Source organism: Sus scrofa, chromosome 10, assembly GCF_000003025.6.
Source record: "Sus scrofa isolate TJ Tabasco breed Duroc chromosome 10, Sscrofa11.1, whole genome shotgun sequence".
NCBI classification, from domain to species: Eukaryota; Metazoa; Chordata; class Mammalia; order Artiodactyla; family Suidae; genus Sus; species Sus scrofa.
The window spans coordinates 43314344-43328773 of NC_010452.4; the positions used below are offsets into that span (position 1 = coordinate 43314344).

Below are 14430 nucleotides of genomic sequence, written 5' to 3' on the forward strand. Positions count from 1 at the left end.
CTTGTGAAAGACACGGCCCCTGTCGCCCAGGCTCTGTGGGAGGACAGAATCCAAACTTGCATCACTGCCAGCTGCAGACACAGCACTCATGCCAAGGAAGCTGTGGTGATTCTTCACTTCCCTGACTCCCCTCCAGGCCCCGCTGTCCCCTCCCCGCCGACTCCCTCGCTCTCCCTTTTAAAACACGCAGTCACCTCTCTGCACGGTGAACTTGCGTTCCGTTCATGCTGGGCCCTCTTCCCCATTGCAGGGGTATAGGACGGATTAATATCTGTCCTTTCCACGTGAACGAGTGTCTGGTTTTCTCTTGGATGGTTCCTCAAACACAGCTGCCCTGCCTGAGGCCTTGAACGTTTAGACCTTGTCCAGCTGCCCCTCCCCCCATGCACATCTCCCCCACGGACAAGGGCCCCCCCCCCCAACCTGGGCCTCCTGCTTCACATCTCTGGAGCCTCTGTAATAATCCCTGATAGCACTTATGACAGCTTGGAACTAAATTTGTATTGTGTGATAAACCAAGATCTGTCTCCTCCGTGAAGACAAGAAAAACTGCTGCTAAAACAGGTACATTTCCACAGCCCGCGTGTCTAAAATATATCTGAGTGACTAAATGAACAGATACCTGAATCAACAACGCATATTTAGGATGACAAGAGCTTGAGGAAGTACTACAGTAAAGACAGAACAAGACAACAAACCTTGCTTTTACTGTGTTTGATTCGTAAACTGCCAAATTTATTAGAACGTAGGTCTCTTTATTTGTGAAATATCTACAGCATAAGTGGCAGAGAGCTACGTGGTGTCCGCAAGTCCCCACTCCCTTTCAGGGTTTCTGAATCACCACGTGGAAGGCAAAGGAACACCTACACTGGTTCCCAGCATGGCTGAGAACTAAACCTACACTGGGCTGAGCATCTGAGAACTGCCACGTTCGCCGTAAAACAGCTCATATTCCTGGGAGTTCCCGCTGTGGCTCAGTGGAAACAAATCTGACCAGGATCTGTGAGGACGCAGGTTTGATCCCTGGCCTTGCTCAGTGAGCTAAGGACCCGACGTTGCTGTGCGCGCTGGTGTATGTTGTAGACTCGACTCAATCTGGCATTGCTGTGGCTGTGGTGGAGGCCAGCAGCTGTAACTCTGATTTGACCCCTAGCCTGAGAACTTCCATATGCCATGGGTGTGGCCCTAAAAAGCCAAAAAAGAAAAAAAAGAAAAAAAAAAAAAGACTCCAAAAAAACCAGCTAGTATTCCTTAGTATCCCTTGACTAATTACAATAGCACATGGGCCTGATGTTTCATGGTTGCAGTTAAGAAAAAGGCTGCTTGGGCTGCAGATTTAGAAAACATGGGTGTAGGACTGAAAGACTGAGGGGCACTGGTTATGTTTTCACTCATTTTTTTTTTTTTTTCATCTGAAGCACATTACTCTATAGCTAAAAGGAGGACATGGAAGTGTAATAAACAATGATATAAACATCTGGTGAACAGGATGACATCAGAAAAAGGATTTGGCAAGAGATGAAGTGAATCTTATGAAGACTGGAGGGAAATGTATTTGACAGAAGTCAGTGACATAATCGAGAGGACTTGAAACAGACCCAAGTGGAAAGGCAAAGGCATTAGGAAGGCATGAAAGGATATAATGGAAGATGCCAGTGACAAAGGGGCCAAATAAAGAGAGCGGGGGCGGGGGGGGGGGGGATTCCTGTCATGGCGCAGTGGACACAAATCTAACTAGGAACCATGAGGTTGTGGGTTCGATCCCTGGCCTTGCTCAGTGGGTTAAGGATCTGACATTGCCATGAGCTTGGTGTAGATCGCAGACATGGCTCAGATCCTGCGTTGCTGTGGCTGTGGCGTAGGCTAGCAGCTGTAGCTCTGATTAGACGCCTAGCCTGGGAACCTCCATATGCTGCAGGTGTGTCCCTAAAAAAAAAAAAAAGGCAAAAAAGAAGGGGGCACAAAGTTTAGAATCAGAATTGAAAAACTGTAAAGCCACTCTGACATTTTTTTTACATAATGAGATAAACAAAATAACCGTATCACCAGGCCTTGATGAGACGAAACATATAATTCAGCTGCAGCAATGGAAAAGTAAGACCTACTGAAAAAGAAATATGTAATAGAACTTGAAGGTATATGTTAAGAAGATACGTGTTGAAATATTTAAAACTTCCTAGGAAAGAGCTGTGACACGAGGATAAAACATGACGTCCCGGTGGGAAGGGGCTGTAGACAGTGGATTCAGGAGTGGAACTAAGGCTTACTCTGGCCTTGCTTGGTTGGCATCCCCAGGAATTTTGATAGAGTAGGTCTGGAGCCGGGTCTATGAATATACTTTTTTCTTTTTTTTTTTTTTTAAGGGCTATACCCATGGCATATTGAGGCTCTCAGGCTAGGATTCAAATCGGAGCTGCAGCTGCTAGCCTACTCCATAACCACAGGAGCACCAGATCCTTCCTGCATCTGCGACCTACATCACAGCTCACAGTAATGCTGGATCTTTAACCCACTGAGTGAGACCTGTGTTTGAACCCGCATCCTCATGGATACTAGTCAGGTTCATAATCCACTAAGCCACGAAGGGAACTTTCCCTGAATATATCTTTTGAACGAGATTCCCCAGGTGATTCGGGAGTATGGCCAAATTTAGCAGCCTGTTATGGGGGCTTTGTCCTCATGCATCAGCTTCTTCCTCAGTAGAAACTGACCTTTTTTTCTTACAAAGGAAACATATCAACATTAGTGAAGCAAAAAAACACACAAGGATGGCCATGGGGACATGTCCATCTGGACACCTCTTAGGTATCTTGTTCTTTGAAAAGTGTGGCATTTGCTGAATTCTTTATATGCTCTCCAATGTCAGAGAGAAGAAGTGAGAGAAGGGCTCTGGTGGACTAATTCTGACCAGGAAGGAAGCAGTTGTTCCTGGAGAGGTGAGTAAAGAGAGAGAGTGAGTCATTTCCTGACAGCCTGTGAGGACCAGATACATCAGTCATGGGCTTCAGGTTTTAGGGAGTGAGATTTTAAAAGGAGAGATGAGCCCATGCACCAAACACATAAAATAATTTAAAAGTGAAAGAACCAAGAAAAGCATTAGGCAGAGGAAAGGAAATTCAAGAAAAATGGCAAACTCTAAAAAAAATTTAAATCTGTCCACAAAATCAGGAATAATTTGGGGAGCAATAAAAGAGAAAGTATCTGAAGAAGGCAGTCTAAGAAAGAAACCCTTGGGGCTACCTAGGAGCTTTCTGACCATTTTATTTGTGAGCACATATGCAAATGGAATAAACTTTGGGATATGGCACAGTTACCAAAAAAGATGTCTAGTTTTTAAAGTTATGATTGGGAGACAAAAATAAAATAAAATGAAACAAAACAAAATAAAATAAAATAAAGGAGTTCCCGTCATGGCGCAGCAGAAATGAATCTGACTAGGAACCATGAGGTTGCGGGTTCGATCCCTGGCCTCGCTCAGTAGGCTAAGGATCTGGTATTGCCGTGAGCTGTGGTGTAGGTCACAGACTCGGCTCGGACCTGGCATTGCTGTGGCTGTGGTGTAGGCCAGCAGCTACAGCTCCAATTCAGCCCCTAGTCTGGGAACCTCCATGTGCCGTGGGTGCGGCCCTAAAAAGACCGAAAAAAAAAAAAAAAAAGACAGATAAAATAAAATAAAGTTATGATTGGGGCCAAAGAGAGATGAAAATGTGAGTTGGGCCAGTGCTCACAGAAGAGAATGTAACGTGATGAAGATGAAGTAGAAACATGCCTCATATGATTTTAAACTGGAAGGAGAAGCACTGATATCCAATTTAGAAGATAAGATGGTCAATTCCTGTAAATGAATTTTCCCCAGGCTTAAGTGTATTGCATCCTGCGGTACTAGGTACTGTCACCTCAGAACTCATTCTGTAATATTGCTCACTTCCTGGGTGTTGAAATGCTTTCCTGTGCCCGAGGAACCCGAGCCTGACCAGGGCTGGGTCCCACCTGAGGTGGGGACACCTAAGCATCAGAGGGTAAGATCCATGCCTTGGGTGTCAAACTCAAAAAGATAAGCCACCTGCACTTATAATTTGTCACCATGGAAGTTAGTTGTAAGCACTTGGGGTACACGCATGTATAGTCACGGCTGGGGCAGACACACTGAAGCTAAAACTGCAAGGTTGCAGAAACTCAGAGGAAGCTTTTGGGGTGAGAGATGGGAACAGAGAAGGAAAAGCAACAAAGGCCGCAAGAAAGGAGATAGAGGGGAGACCCCACTCAGCTGCCTGGGTTCCCACCTTCTCCTGGCTTTTTGGTATATCCCATGAGTCACGAGGCTTCTTCCTTTCCCAGAGTAACAGCCCTTCCATAAACACTAATCTTTCTAAGGGGGTTAGTTTCAGTGTGTATCTGCCACCAGGAGTATAAGCAGAACAGGAAAACGGGAATACTAGCAGGGGTCTGAAGGGAGCCCGTTTCAACTTTCATAATGTGGGAAAGATTTATTCTGGAAGCTCACAGATGAGTAAGATTGATAGTAATTTTTGGAAAAATTCTAAGTTGCACATGGAATATAAGTTGTCAGTATGCAGCAAAGACATAAGAAATGACCACTGCTGATCTATGGAACAGCCGTGCTAAATAACATGAATTTCTCTTTGTGACAGTGTCACGAGAGTGGTCCATCTGAGGGTTCCATGCAAACTCCTTCATGTCACCTCTAAGAATGACAGACGATTATGAAAGAGAACAGGTGTGGAGTGTGCGTTGGGGTCACAGCTAAGACATCAGCCTGGAGCCACAGGGACAGGTGGAGAGCCTGCCTTTTCTCTCTGGAATCTTTGTGACTATAGAAAACCTGCCTTTGTCTCAGTGTTCTCACCTGTCAAATGGGATAGTGATATTTCCTACATTATAGGGTTGCTGTGAAAATTACTAATAATCACGTGTGTGTGACAAATACCAGTCATTCTTGTAACCAAGTTGTTTGAAGAGTGCTGTCCCCAAAGGGTTCAACAGTTGACACCTTATAACTAAAGAAACCTACCATTTTCAAGTATCTGAAACAGGTAGCATCTTTTTGACATGTTTATGCATTATTTTTGAAGAAGTAGTAGCCCAACGGTCAGTGAGGCTCTATGTGAATGAACAGTGCTCTAAAAATTGGAGAATGAGGATTTTAAGAGGAACTGTAATGAGATGGAATTCTTAGGCAGGAGAGTGAAACATCACAGACTAGAAATGATACCCTGTGTTTACGATGAAGCCTTTGCGACTCATGTACAAGTGATCTGGAGACTACAGGTCTTTAATATAGTCCGCTATCACGACCTGGTTAACAATAAACCCATTTAATTTCCGCCGATGATACTAGAAAGTAGGAACCAGATAATACGGGCCTGGTCAGCTCGGTTGGTATGTTGACTCCTATCCTGGACCCATTTGAAGAGACACCGACCTACAAGAGACCAGGAAGAGAAGGGTGTCTTTCTGGACCCCTTCAGAGCATCTCTTCTTGTCCTTCACTGTCACCCTGTCTACCCTCTGCTTCCATGAAACAATAACCTGATAGTTTTCTTTTTTCCTCTTCTCACCACCCACATGCTGACCTAACACATGCTCTGGACTCTACTAGAGTCTCCGTGCTGACTTCTCCCAAATCCATTCCTTCTGTGTGTATGTTCAATCACCTATTAGAAATCTCTTCTTCACCTAGAGACTCAGGCTCAAAATACAAATGAAGGGAGTTCCCATTGTGGCGCAGCAGAAACGAATCCAACTAGGAACCATGAGGTTGTGAGTTCGATCCCTGGCCTTGTTCAGGGCGTTAAGGATCCGGCGTTGCTGTGGCTGTGGCGCAGGCTGGCGGCCACAGCTCTGATTAGACGCCTAGCCTGGGACCCTCCATATGCCGTGGGTGTGGGCCTAAAAAGACAAAAAGACAAAGTCAATCAATAAATAAAATAAAAATAAATACAAATGAACAAGTGAAAATCGAGTTGTCAAATACTAAAGAATCCTTACGGGGGACTTCCCAAAACTGCGTGGGCAACACAGCCTTCTTCCTTTAGGCAAATGACCCTTCCTCCCACGGAGCATGTTGTTTCCAAAGCTGAATCATTTCGTTTGGCCCAGGTGACAAAATAAGAAAGGGCAGATTTGCTTGCCAGTGGGATCTTTACCAACCCACACCTCTCAGCGAAGCTGGACACCATGTCCGAGCAGCACCATGTCCTTTTATAGTTTCAGTTCTGTTAATTGCAAATTCTGGCTCTGCACTAACAGCCACTCCACTGGGACTTGGCTAAGTTACTCGAGAAAACCCTTTAACTAGAAGTGATTAAAATCATGGAAACTAGAGCCTGTGTTTGTGGCTTTTCTCTCCTTAAGTGGTTATTTGTGCTTTTAGACTTTCCATCATAAACCAGCCATTGTAGCGACTGTTCTGGTCTTGCCCCTTGGCTCACAGAAATGGAAAAAACCCCTCCCTCTGGCAGGAGTGTCATTCTTTGGAAGGCTTTGCTGAACTTCTGGTTCTTATTCTGTATCTTTGCTGCTTTCACCATCAATATTGCACAAGAATCAAGGCATGTGGGTAACATCAGCCTCTGATGAGCAGCTCTATGGTTGTTGGAATAAGTATTTTTCATTTGACAGTTTTTAAACACCTCCAAAAATGATCTGATGGGCCTTTGTGTTACCTTTCCATCCTCAAGGAAATCCAAAGAGGTTGAGTCTGGTCCCTAGAAAGGCTTCATCACCTTTCCTCCTCATCCTTTCTGCCAAAGCCTCCTTTCCAGTCTAGTGCAAAAGCTGCCCCCTCTCCTGGCTTTCTCCATTGTGCTTTATCAAATAAGGCGCCCAGTTCACTGTCAAACTTGTAACCCTCTACAGGCCCTTGAATTCTATTCTGCTTTGTGTTCAAGGGGTTAGAAATGCATAGAGATGTATAGAGATGACACAAAAAGGCCTCTCTGGAAATCTGTTCTTTCTCATTAATGAAGAGCTATTCTTAAGCCGATGCTAAAAGATGGCTGTGATATTCCATTTAACCTGAACTTGCTGAACTCCTAGACACCCTCAGGTCTGTAATCAGTTACTAGGTGGAGACAGTTCACACCTTCAAAAAGCGGGGCATGTGGACACAATCACAATGATAAAAATATGATACGATAAATGCTATGTTTGTGGCATGAACAAGTGGCTTTGAAAGCAACGTTTCAATTTATTTCTAAAGAATGAACAATGCCTCTCCATGTGAAAAGAAGAAAAAGGGGGTTATTCCGAGTAAATGGAATGAGGCAAGCACGCCATTGTTAAGCCTGTAAAGACCACTTGAATGCCAGATGAGGGAAGGCGGACTTCAAAACCATTGTCAAGTTCATACTTGTTTTATGTTGGGTATTTTCTTTGAATGCTAGTAAATATAACTTTCTAAAGGGTAAATACTATGGTTACTCTTTCTATAATATTGAAATTTTCTAAATATAAAGCAAGATTTTTTTTTAACCCCAAATAGTATCCCTTAAAACAAGGGCATCTGTACATTCAAGATCTTCCAAAGTCTCTCAAAGTAGAAGAAGCTTTCTCTTCCTTGTTATGAAAAATAAAAGTGCCCACTTGGAAAAAAAGGTTAACCTTAAACAACCTTGATTAATACTAGTTTTTTTAGTTGATAAGAAAGAGAGTTAAAACAATTTTCAAAGGAAGAAAAATTTTTTTTCAGGGACTATGTTCTCAAAGTTAGACATGCTGGATTTGGGAAGTCTTGGCAAGCAAAGCTTCTAAAAATTGCTGATCATTTTAAAAAGAAAGACACTAAGTAATGGTGTTGTGAGTAGGTGGGATTTGGGGGAATGTCTTAACGTTAGCAGAATGGGTTGTCACTTCAGAAAAGTCTTCTATGTGAAAACATCAAATATGGACTCATAGTCTTTTTTTTTTTTTTGTCTTTTTGCCTTTTCTAGGGCCACTCCCACAGCATATGGAGGTTCCCAGGCTGGGGGTCCAATCGGAGCTGAAGCCACTGGCCTACACCAGAGCCACAGCAACACAGGATCTGAACCACATCTGTGACCTACACCACAGCCCAAGGCAACGCCGGATCCTTAACCCACTGAGCAAGGCCAGGGATCGAACCCTCAACCTCATGGTTCCTAGTCGGATTTGTTAACCACTGCACCACAATGAGAACTCCCGGATTCAGAAGTCTTATATAATAACAGTGTAGATGAATATAAAGCTAATGTGTAAGATGGCTTAAAAAGTGATTTTATTAATGATGAAAACTAGATGTCAAATTATATGTAAATAGTCTGAGTAAAATATTTTATGAAATGTAAAAGTGGAAACCAATATTTTAAATTAATATAGTAGTTTAGAAAACACATGATTTTATACATGAATGTATAATTACATCAATAAAGTAAGTGAAATAAGTAGCTGCCTAACTTTTCAACCACTAGCTCTACAACATTGCATATGCGAGTTAGCAAAAACGCTTTGGTGAATAAAAATCATAAAAGTAGCAGATTACCTCACATTTTGGGTTATCTAATCTTCAACTGTTCCTGCATAGTAAAGTTCAATCCATATTACTAGTGCATTATTATAACAAAGACAAACGTCCCTTTAATAAAAAGAAAAATTAAGTGAAATGAACTTAAATTTTAAAATAAAAAATAAGAATCAAAATCATGATTCCCAGTATCAGATAAATAGGCATTAAATAAAGCCATGATACTTAAAACATTTTCTGATTCTTGTTTATAGAGAACGAACATTTAAAAAAAAAGAACCAGAGCTATTCTACTTTTGTATTATTTAAGTAATATGAGGTTACTCAGACCAGAAGTTACATTGAAACCTAAATATATACTTATTTGCATATATAATTTAATAGATTAAACATCCTTAATATTAGCATGATGCAGTGAAAAAGACATGAAATATACCTGTTCAAATACCGTGGGTAGATGGCATATTACAGACGTGTAGGGCAGAGCTAGGAGTCCAGTTCTACAAAGCATGATGATGTTCAGCTTGGCTTGTCTAATGTGAGCTCGATGGATTATTTAGCTTCAGAATACATACCTCTAAATAGTCGGTGGAGCAGTTTGCGTGACTTTCCAATTCAAATGCCAAAAACGTATAGTTCACTGTGTTTCCAGCTGTTGCTTGGATGGTCCAGTTGCAGCGCTGATTGACAGAATAAGGTTTTGGATAATGTATACTCTCTAAGATGCCATAGGTTCGATTCACAATCACCACATTATCACATGCTGGATAAAAAAAAAAACCATGATTATTAATATACATAGATGTATATGTGTGTGTGTTTGTGGGTGTGTGTGTGTATAATTGCTCCAAGATGTGTGTGAGAGTTTTCTTTAGAAAAACATCTATTTTTAAAACACACACATACACACACACACACACACGTAGTTGGTGTAGCATCTTTATCGGGAATGGGTCTCCATCTATTAAAAAAATGTGAAATGATACCTAAGGGAATTCATAAACTTTAAAGTGTCGTGAAAATCGCTTAAGTTAAAATAGGCATCAGATTCCTGTGAACTGATGCAGAGGAGAAGAGCTTAGTAGGACCCTGACATCAGTCTAATTTGTTTGTTTAGAAAAGTGTATTAAATATTCTATGCTTCTGTTTTTCTAACTTTAGCATTTGGAAGGGACAGAAATCTTGACCTTTAAATGCAACAGTTTAAAAACACAAAGTCCTATGTGAATGATAAAAATGAATAAAACGTGGCTTTGTTGAACATTCAAAAGTCAGCATGAAATTCACAATAAAGACTCCATTATTCCCCTAGTTCAGTCATCAGGAAGTATCAAAAGAATAGAGGCAATGTAAAGGATTTGAAGAAGATATAAACCCGTTAAATTTTGAAAGAAGTCTTGAATCCAGTGGTGGCATTTTCTTCAGCTGAGTTTTTAACACGACCATGTTAAGTATCGCTAGGAATGGCTAGTTCTGGGAATCAGTGCCGGATTCAGCCAAACCTAATGGCTTGAACAAGACCTATGTGCGCCTTTTTTTTCAGGGCTTTTTCACACTGTATGTTGGGCAATGAAAGAGAATGGGAAAATAAATATGTTGGAAACGTTGTCTCTAAACATGGTTCATAAAAGCATCACTATGGCACTGCTTCTTGACAGGTTGCTGGGACACCTGTAAGCTTTGGTATGAAACAGTTATACATTTGTGGGTCTTCAACATCTTCCTTTGCTAAAACGAGGGAATAAAACTATTTCTCAAAAACAAAATAAAACTGGGAGTTCCCATCGTGGCGCAGTGGTTAACGAATCTGACGAGGAACCATGAAGTTTTGGGTTCGATCCCTGGCCTTGCTCAGTGGGTTAAGGATCCAGCATTGCCATGAGCTGTGGTGTGGGTTGCAGACACGGCTCGCATCCCAAGTTGCTGTGGCTGGGGTGTAGGCCGTTGGCTACAGCTCCAATTGGACCCCTAGCCTGGGAACCTCCATATGCTGCAGGAACAGCCCTGGAAAAGGCAAAAAGACAAAAAACAAAAACAAAAACAAAAACAAACAAACCCAAAAACAAAAACAAACAAACAAACAAAAAACCAAATAAAACAAAACCTCTTTAGGTCACAATTTTGTCCACAAAGGATGTCTATAGAATAACTAACTTTGTGGCTTCAGATGCCTGTGAAAAGTTCTATCTATTAGAAAGATAGGCTTCACATGCCTCAGTGACTACAAAAGAGAGAGGGAGAAAATACATTCCATTACACCTTATGGGCAGCTCTCAGGGCTCAGAAATTATACTATCTGCAAATCTCCAAGTTCAAAGGGAAAAATTGCATAGAAAATCTCATTGGTTAGCTCACCGATTTGACTTTTAAGGACTTATATTCATGTGCCCTAAATTACTTCTTCAGTGTTCTAACATGAGAGAAAAACAAAATATCACAGGAATAAAAATGAAAAGGAAGGGCCTTTAATCATTTATCTGACTGTTACCAAGAAAACAAATGAGAATAGCAATAATAAACTTACAGGAGTTCCCGTCATGGCTCAGTGGAAACAAATCTGACTAGTATCTATGAGGACGAAGGTGTGATCCCTGGCCTCTCTCAGTGGGTTAAGAATCCAGCGTTGCCATGAGCTGTGGGTGTGGGTTGCAGATGCAGCTTGGATCTGCTATTGCTGTGGCTGTGGCACAGGCCAGCAGTTACAGCTCTGACTCGACCCCTAGCCTGGAAACCTCCATATGCTGCAAGTGAGGCCCTACAAAGACAATAAAATAAAATAATAAAATAAAATAAAATAAAATAACAGAAATGATTATATGCTCAACCAAACAGATATATCCTTGATAAAATTTGGGAGAGAGTTTTTGTATATAATGATGAATTTCTAAAAAAAAAGCTAAAGGTCATTAAAAACTTTACAAGGTCTTCAAAACTCAAAAAAGGTCTTCAAAACTACCTAGAATGTAGCCTAACCCCAGAAATAAGTGAATGTGAATCTTCAAATTTACATATTTCAAGGTTAAAAATGAATAATACTCTTTCAACTAATTCAAAGGGATACTGTGTATTCAGATTATGATCTTAGGATTTTCAATCCCATGTTTAGGTAATTGTGCAAAAATCATTGATAAATTTAGGTGTAGTGGGACAAGGACTCTACTTTTAAAAACACAAAGTGTTCATTAAATAATATAAAGTTAAGGAAACCTTGTTTTCTTCCCCTCCCCCTCCCCCCTCTCCCTCTTCTCCCCTCCTCCCTCTTCTCCTCTTCCTCCTCCTTTTTTTTGGCTGTGCCAGGGATCAAACCCACAGCGGTGACCTGAGCCACTGCGGTGACAAGGCCAGATCCTTAACCCACTGCACCACAAGAGAGCTCAGAAATCTTATTTTCTTCATTGTCCATCTGAAACCTAACTTTAGGAAGTATTTAATTCTAGAGCGAGAAAGAAGATTTCTTGATCAGCTAATGTAATCTTCTTAAGAGAAAAAAAATCATTTAACACCTGAGAAAACAAGTGACCTTCTCAGAGGCTAGGGACCAGGACAAACTGGTACCCTTGACTCTGTTCAATACTCCTTTAACTCTACCATCTGGCCTCATGGAAGAAGAGATTTTAAAAGGGCATCTCTACAATGACTAGATTTTTCCAAAGTAAAGACTATGTCTGCATCACTTATGATTCACTGAGGACCATAATTCCCCTTAACAAAATTCAAGTATCGTTTGAGCTAGAAAACAAAAAAAATAGTGTTGGACATACTAGGTACAATGGAATAATGTCAATTAGAAGATTATAATGTTTAATCCAAATGAAAATCCATTAGCTGTTAACTGTTATACTGATCTTTAGCTAAATTGCAACTAAATCAGCATATGACTCTTCTGTTTCTATAGCTTATCACACGCTTTAGTTGCATGACATTGAATTTGATGCATGAGCATTTCTCTTTCAAATAGATTTTCTTCTTTCTTTCTTTCTTTTTCTTTCTTTCCTTCCTTCCTTCCTTCCTTCTTTCCTTCCGTCCTTCCATCCTTCCTTCTTTTCTTCCTTTCTTTTTCTTTCTTTTTTTGCTTTTTAGGGTTGCACTTGAGGCATATAAGTTCCTGGGCCAGGGGTTGAATCAGAGCTGTAGTTGCAGGCCACAACATAGCAACACAGGACCCGAGCCATGTCTGTGACCTACACCACAGCTCAAGGCAAAGCCAGATCCTTATTAACCCATTGAGTGGGGTCAGGGATAGAACCTGCAACCTCATGAATACTAGTCGGCTGCTTAACCCACTAAACCACAATAGGAATTCCTGAATTTTTTTTTTTTTCATTAGGAGCTAGGATTCATTTCAATTGCTCAAACCGATGGTTACACTTACTTCAGTTTGCTTCATTCATCAAGAGATTAAAGACCCACCAGTAAGCAAGATGCAACCAGTATACACACTTACTCTGCTGGTATTTAACCAGGAAGCCACCTCCTTGCTGACCTTCATCTGTCCTCAGTTTTAAAGACATGCTGTCTCCAGTGGAACGGATAAGAGGTGGTTTCTCATTTCCGCAAAGTCGAGTTAGCAAATGAGAGCTGGTACTTAACCCATCATATACCTTTAAGAAAACATGTTAAATGTCAGATGGCTGTGGCTATAAACATTATCTAAAGGACTCTGTAATTCCTAAGAGATGGGGAAGAAATACAGACATGCTATAACAAAAGAATAGCCCTGAATCAAAATACCGTTTAAAGTTTTATTGAAATGTCTGTAAGCATGGGCCACGAACTCAGACCATTTAGCCATGGCTGTGTACAGCAGTAGGAAAGAACCCAGGTTGAAATGCAAATATTGAAAATGAACAATTAACACATGCTTTTGAGACATTAGCTATTATCAGCAGTCTTACTTGCTTTTTGATTTCATAGTTTATAATTTATGACACTTTAACAGAGCATTTTTTAATAGACCATGGTGCTGTTAGCACTGTGCAAAGTCCCACTTCAATGACTTCAATTACCTTTTCTAATTCACCCTCTGATAGTCTTCTAGATTCTTAGTTTTCAATGTATATATAGAAAATATATCAATAATAATTACAATAAATATAATAATCCCTTTCAGAAAATGTTAACCATATCTTTATAGTTTGTGTTTAATATATTTTAAATGCTTGGTGTGCCATGCCATTTATTAATATATGCTGTACTTAGAAGGTATTTTTACCAAATTTTCTTTTAATTTTTTTTCTGGTCTTTTGTACTTTTTTAGGGCCACATCTGCAGCATATAGAGGTTCCCAGGCTAGGGGTCCAATCAGAGCTACTGCTGCCGGCCTACGCCAGAGCCACAGCAAAGCCAGATCTAAGCCGAGTCTGTGACATACACCACAGCTCACGGCAATGCTGGATCCTTAAAACCCACTGAGCGAGGCCAGGGATCGAATTCGCAACCTCATGGTTCCTAATCGGATTCGTTTCCGCTGTGTCATGACAGGAACTCCTCTTTCAATTTTTTAATTTTATTTAAATTTTCAGTGTGGCTTTTGTTTTGTCTTGTTTTGATTGGAGCATAGCTGACTTAGAGTGTTGTGTTAGTTTCAGGCGTTCAGCCAAATGAATGTATACATATACATATATCCTTTCTTTCTCAGATTCCTTTCTCATGCAGATTATTACAGAATATTAAGTAGAGTTCCCTATGCTATACAGTAGGTCCTTCTTATTTTATATATAGTAGTATGTATATATTAATCCTAATCTCCTAAAAATGTTCCTCCTTTCCTGAATCTCAAAAATAAAAAATGATGGAGTTCCTACTATGGCTCTGCAGAAATGAATCCGACTAGTATCCAAGAGGATACAGGGTCAATCCGTGGCCTTGCTCAGGGGTTCAGGATCCAGCATTGCCATGAGCTGTGGTGTAGGTGGCAGACGTGGCTT

The 14430-nt window shown here is 40.8% G+C and overlaps 1 protein-coding gene across 1 annotated transcript in view; it reads right to left on the reverse strand.

Moving 5' to 3' along the window:
• Nucleotides 1-14430, reverse strand: part of CUBN (cubilin) — a 311762-nt gene that overhangs the window by 211413 nt on the left and 85919 nt on the right. The window contains 2 exon segments of the mRNA XM_021064811.1: nt 9079-9266; nt 12948-13104. Of these exon segments, the coding sequence (XP_020920470.1) occupies nt 9079-9266; nt 12948-13104 (345 nt within the window).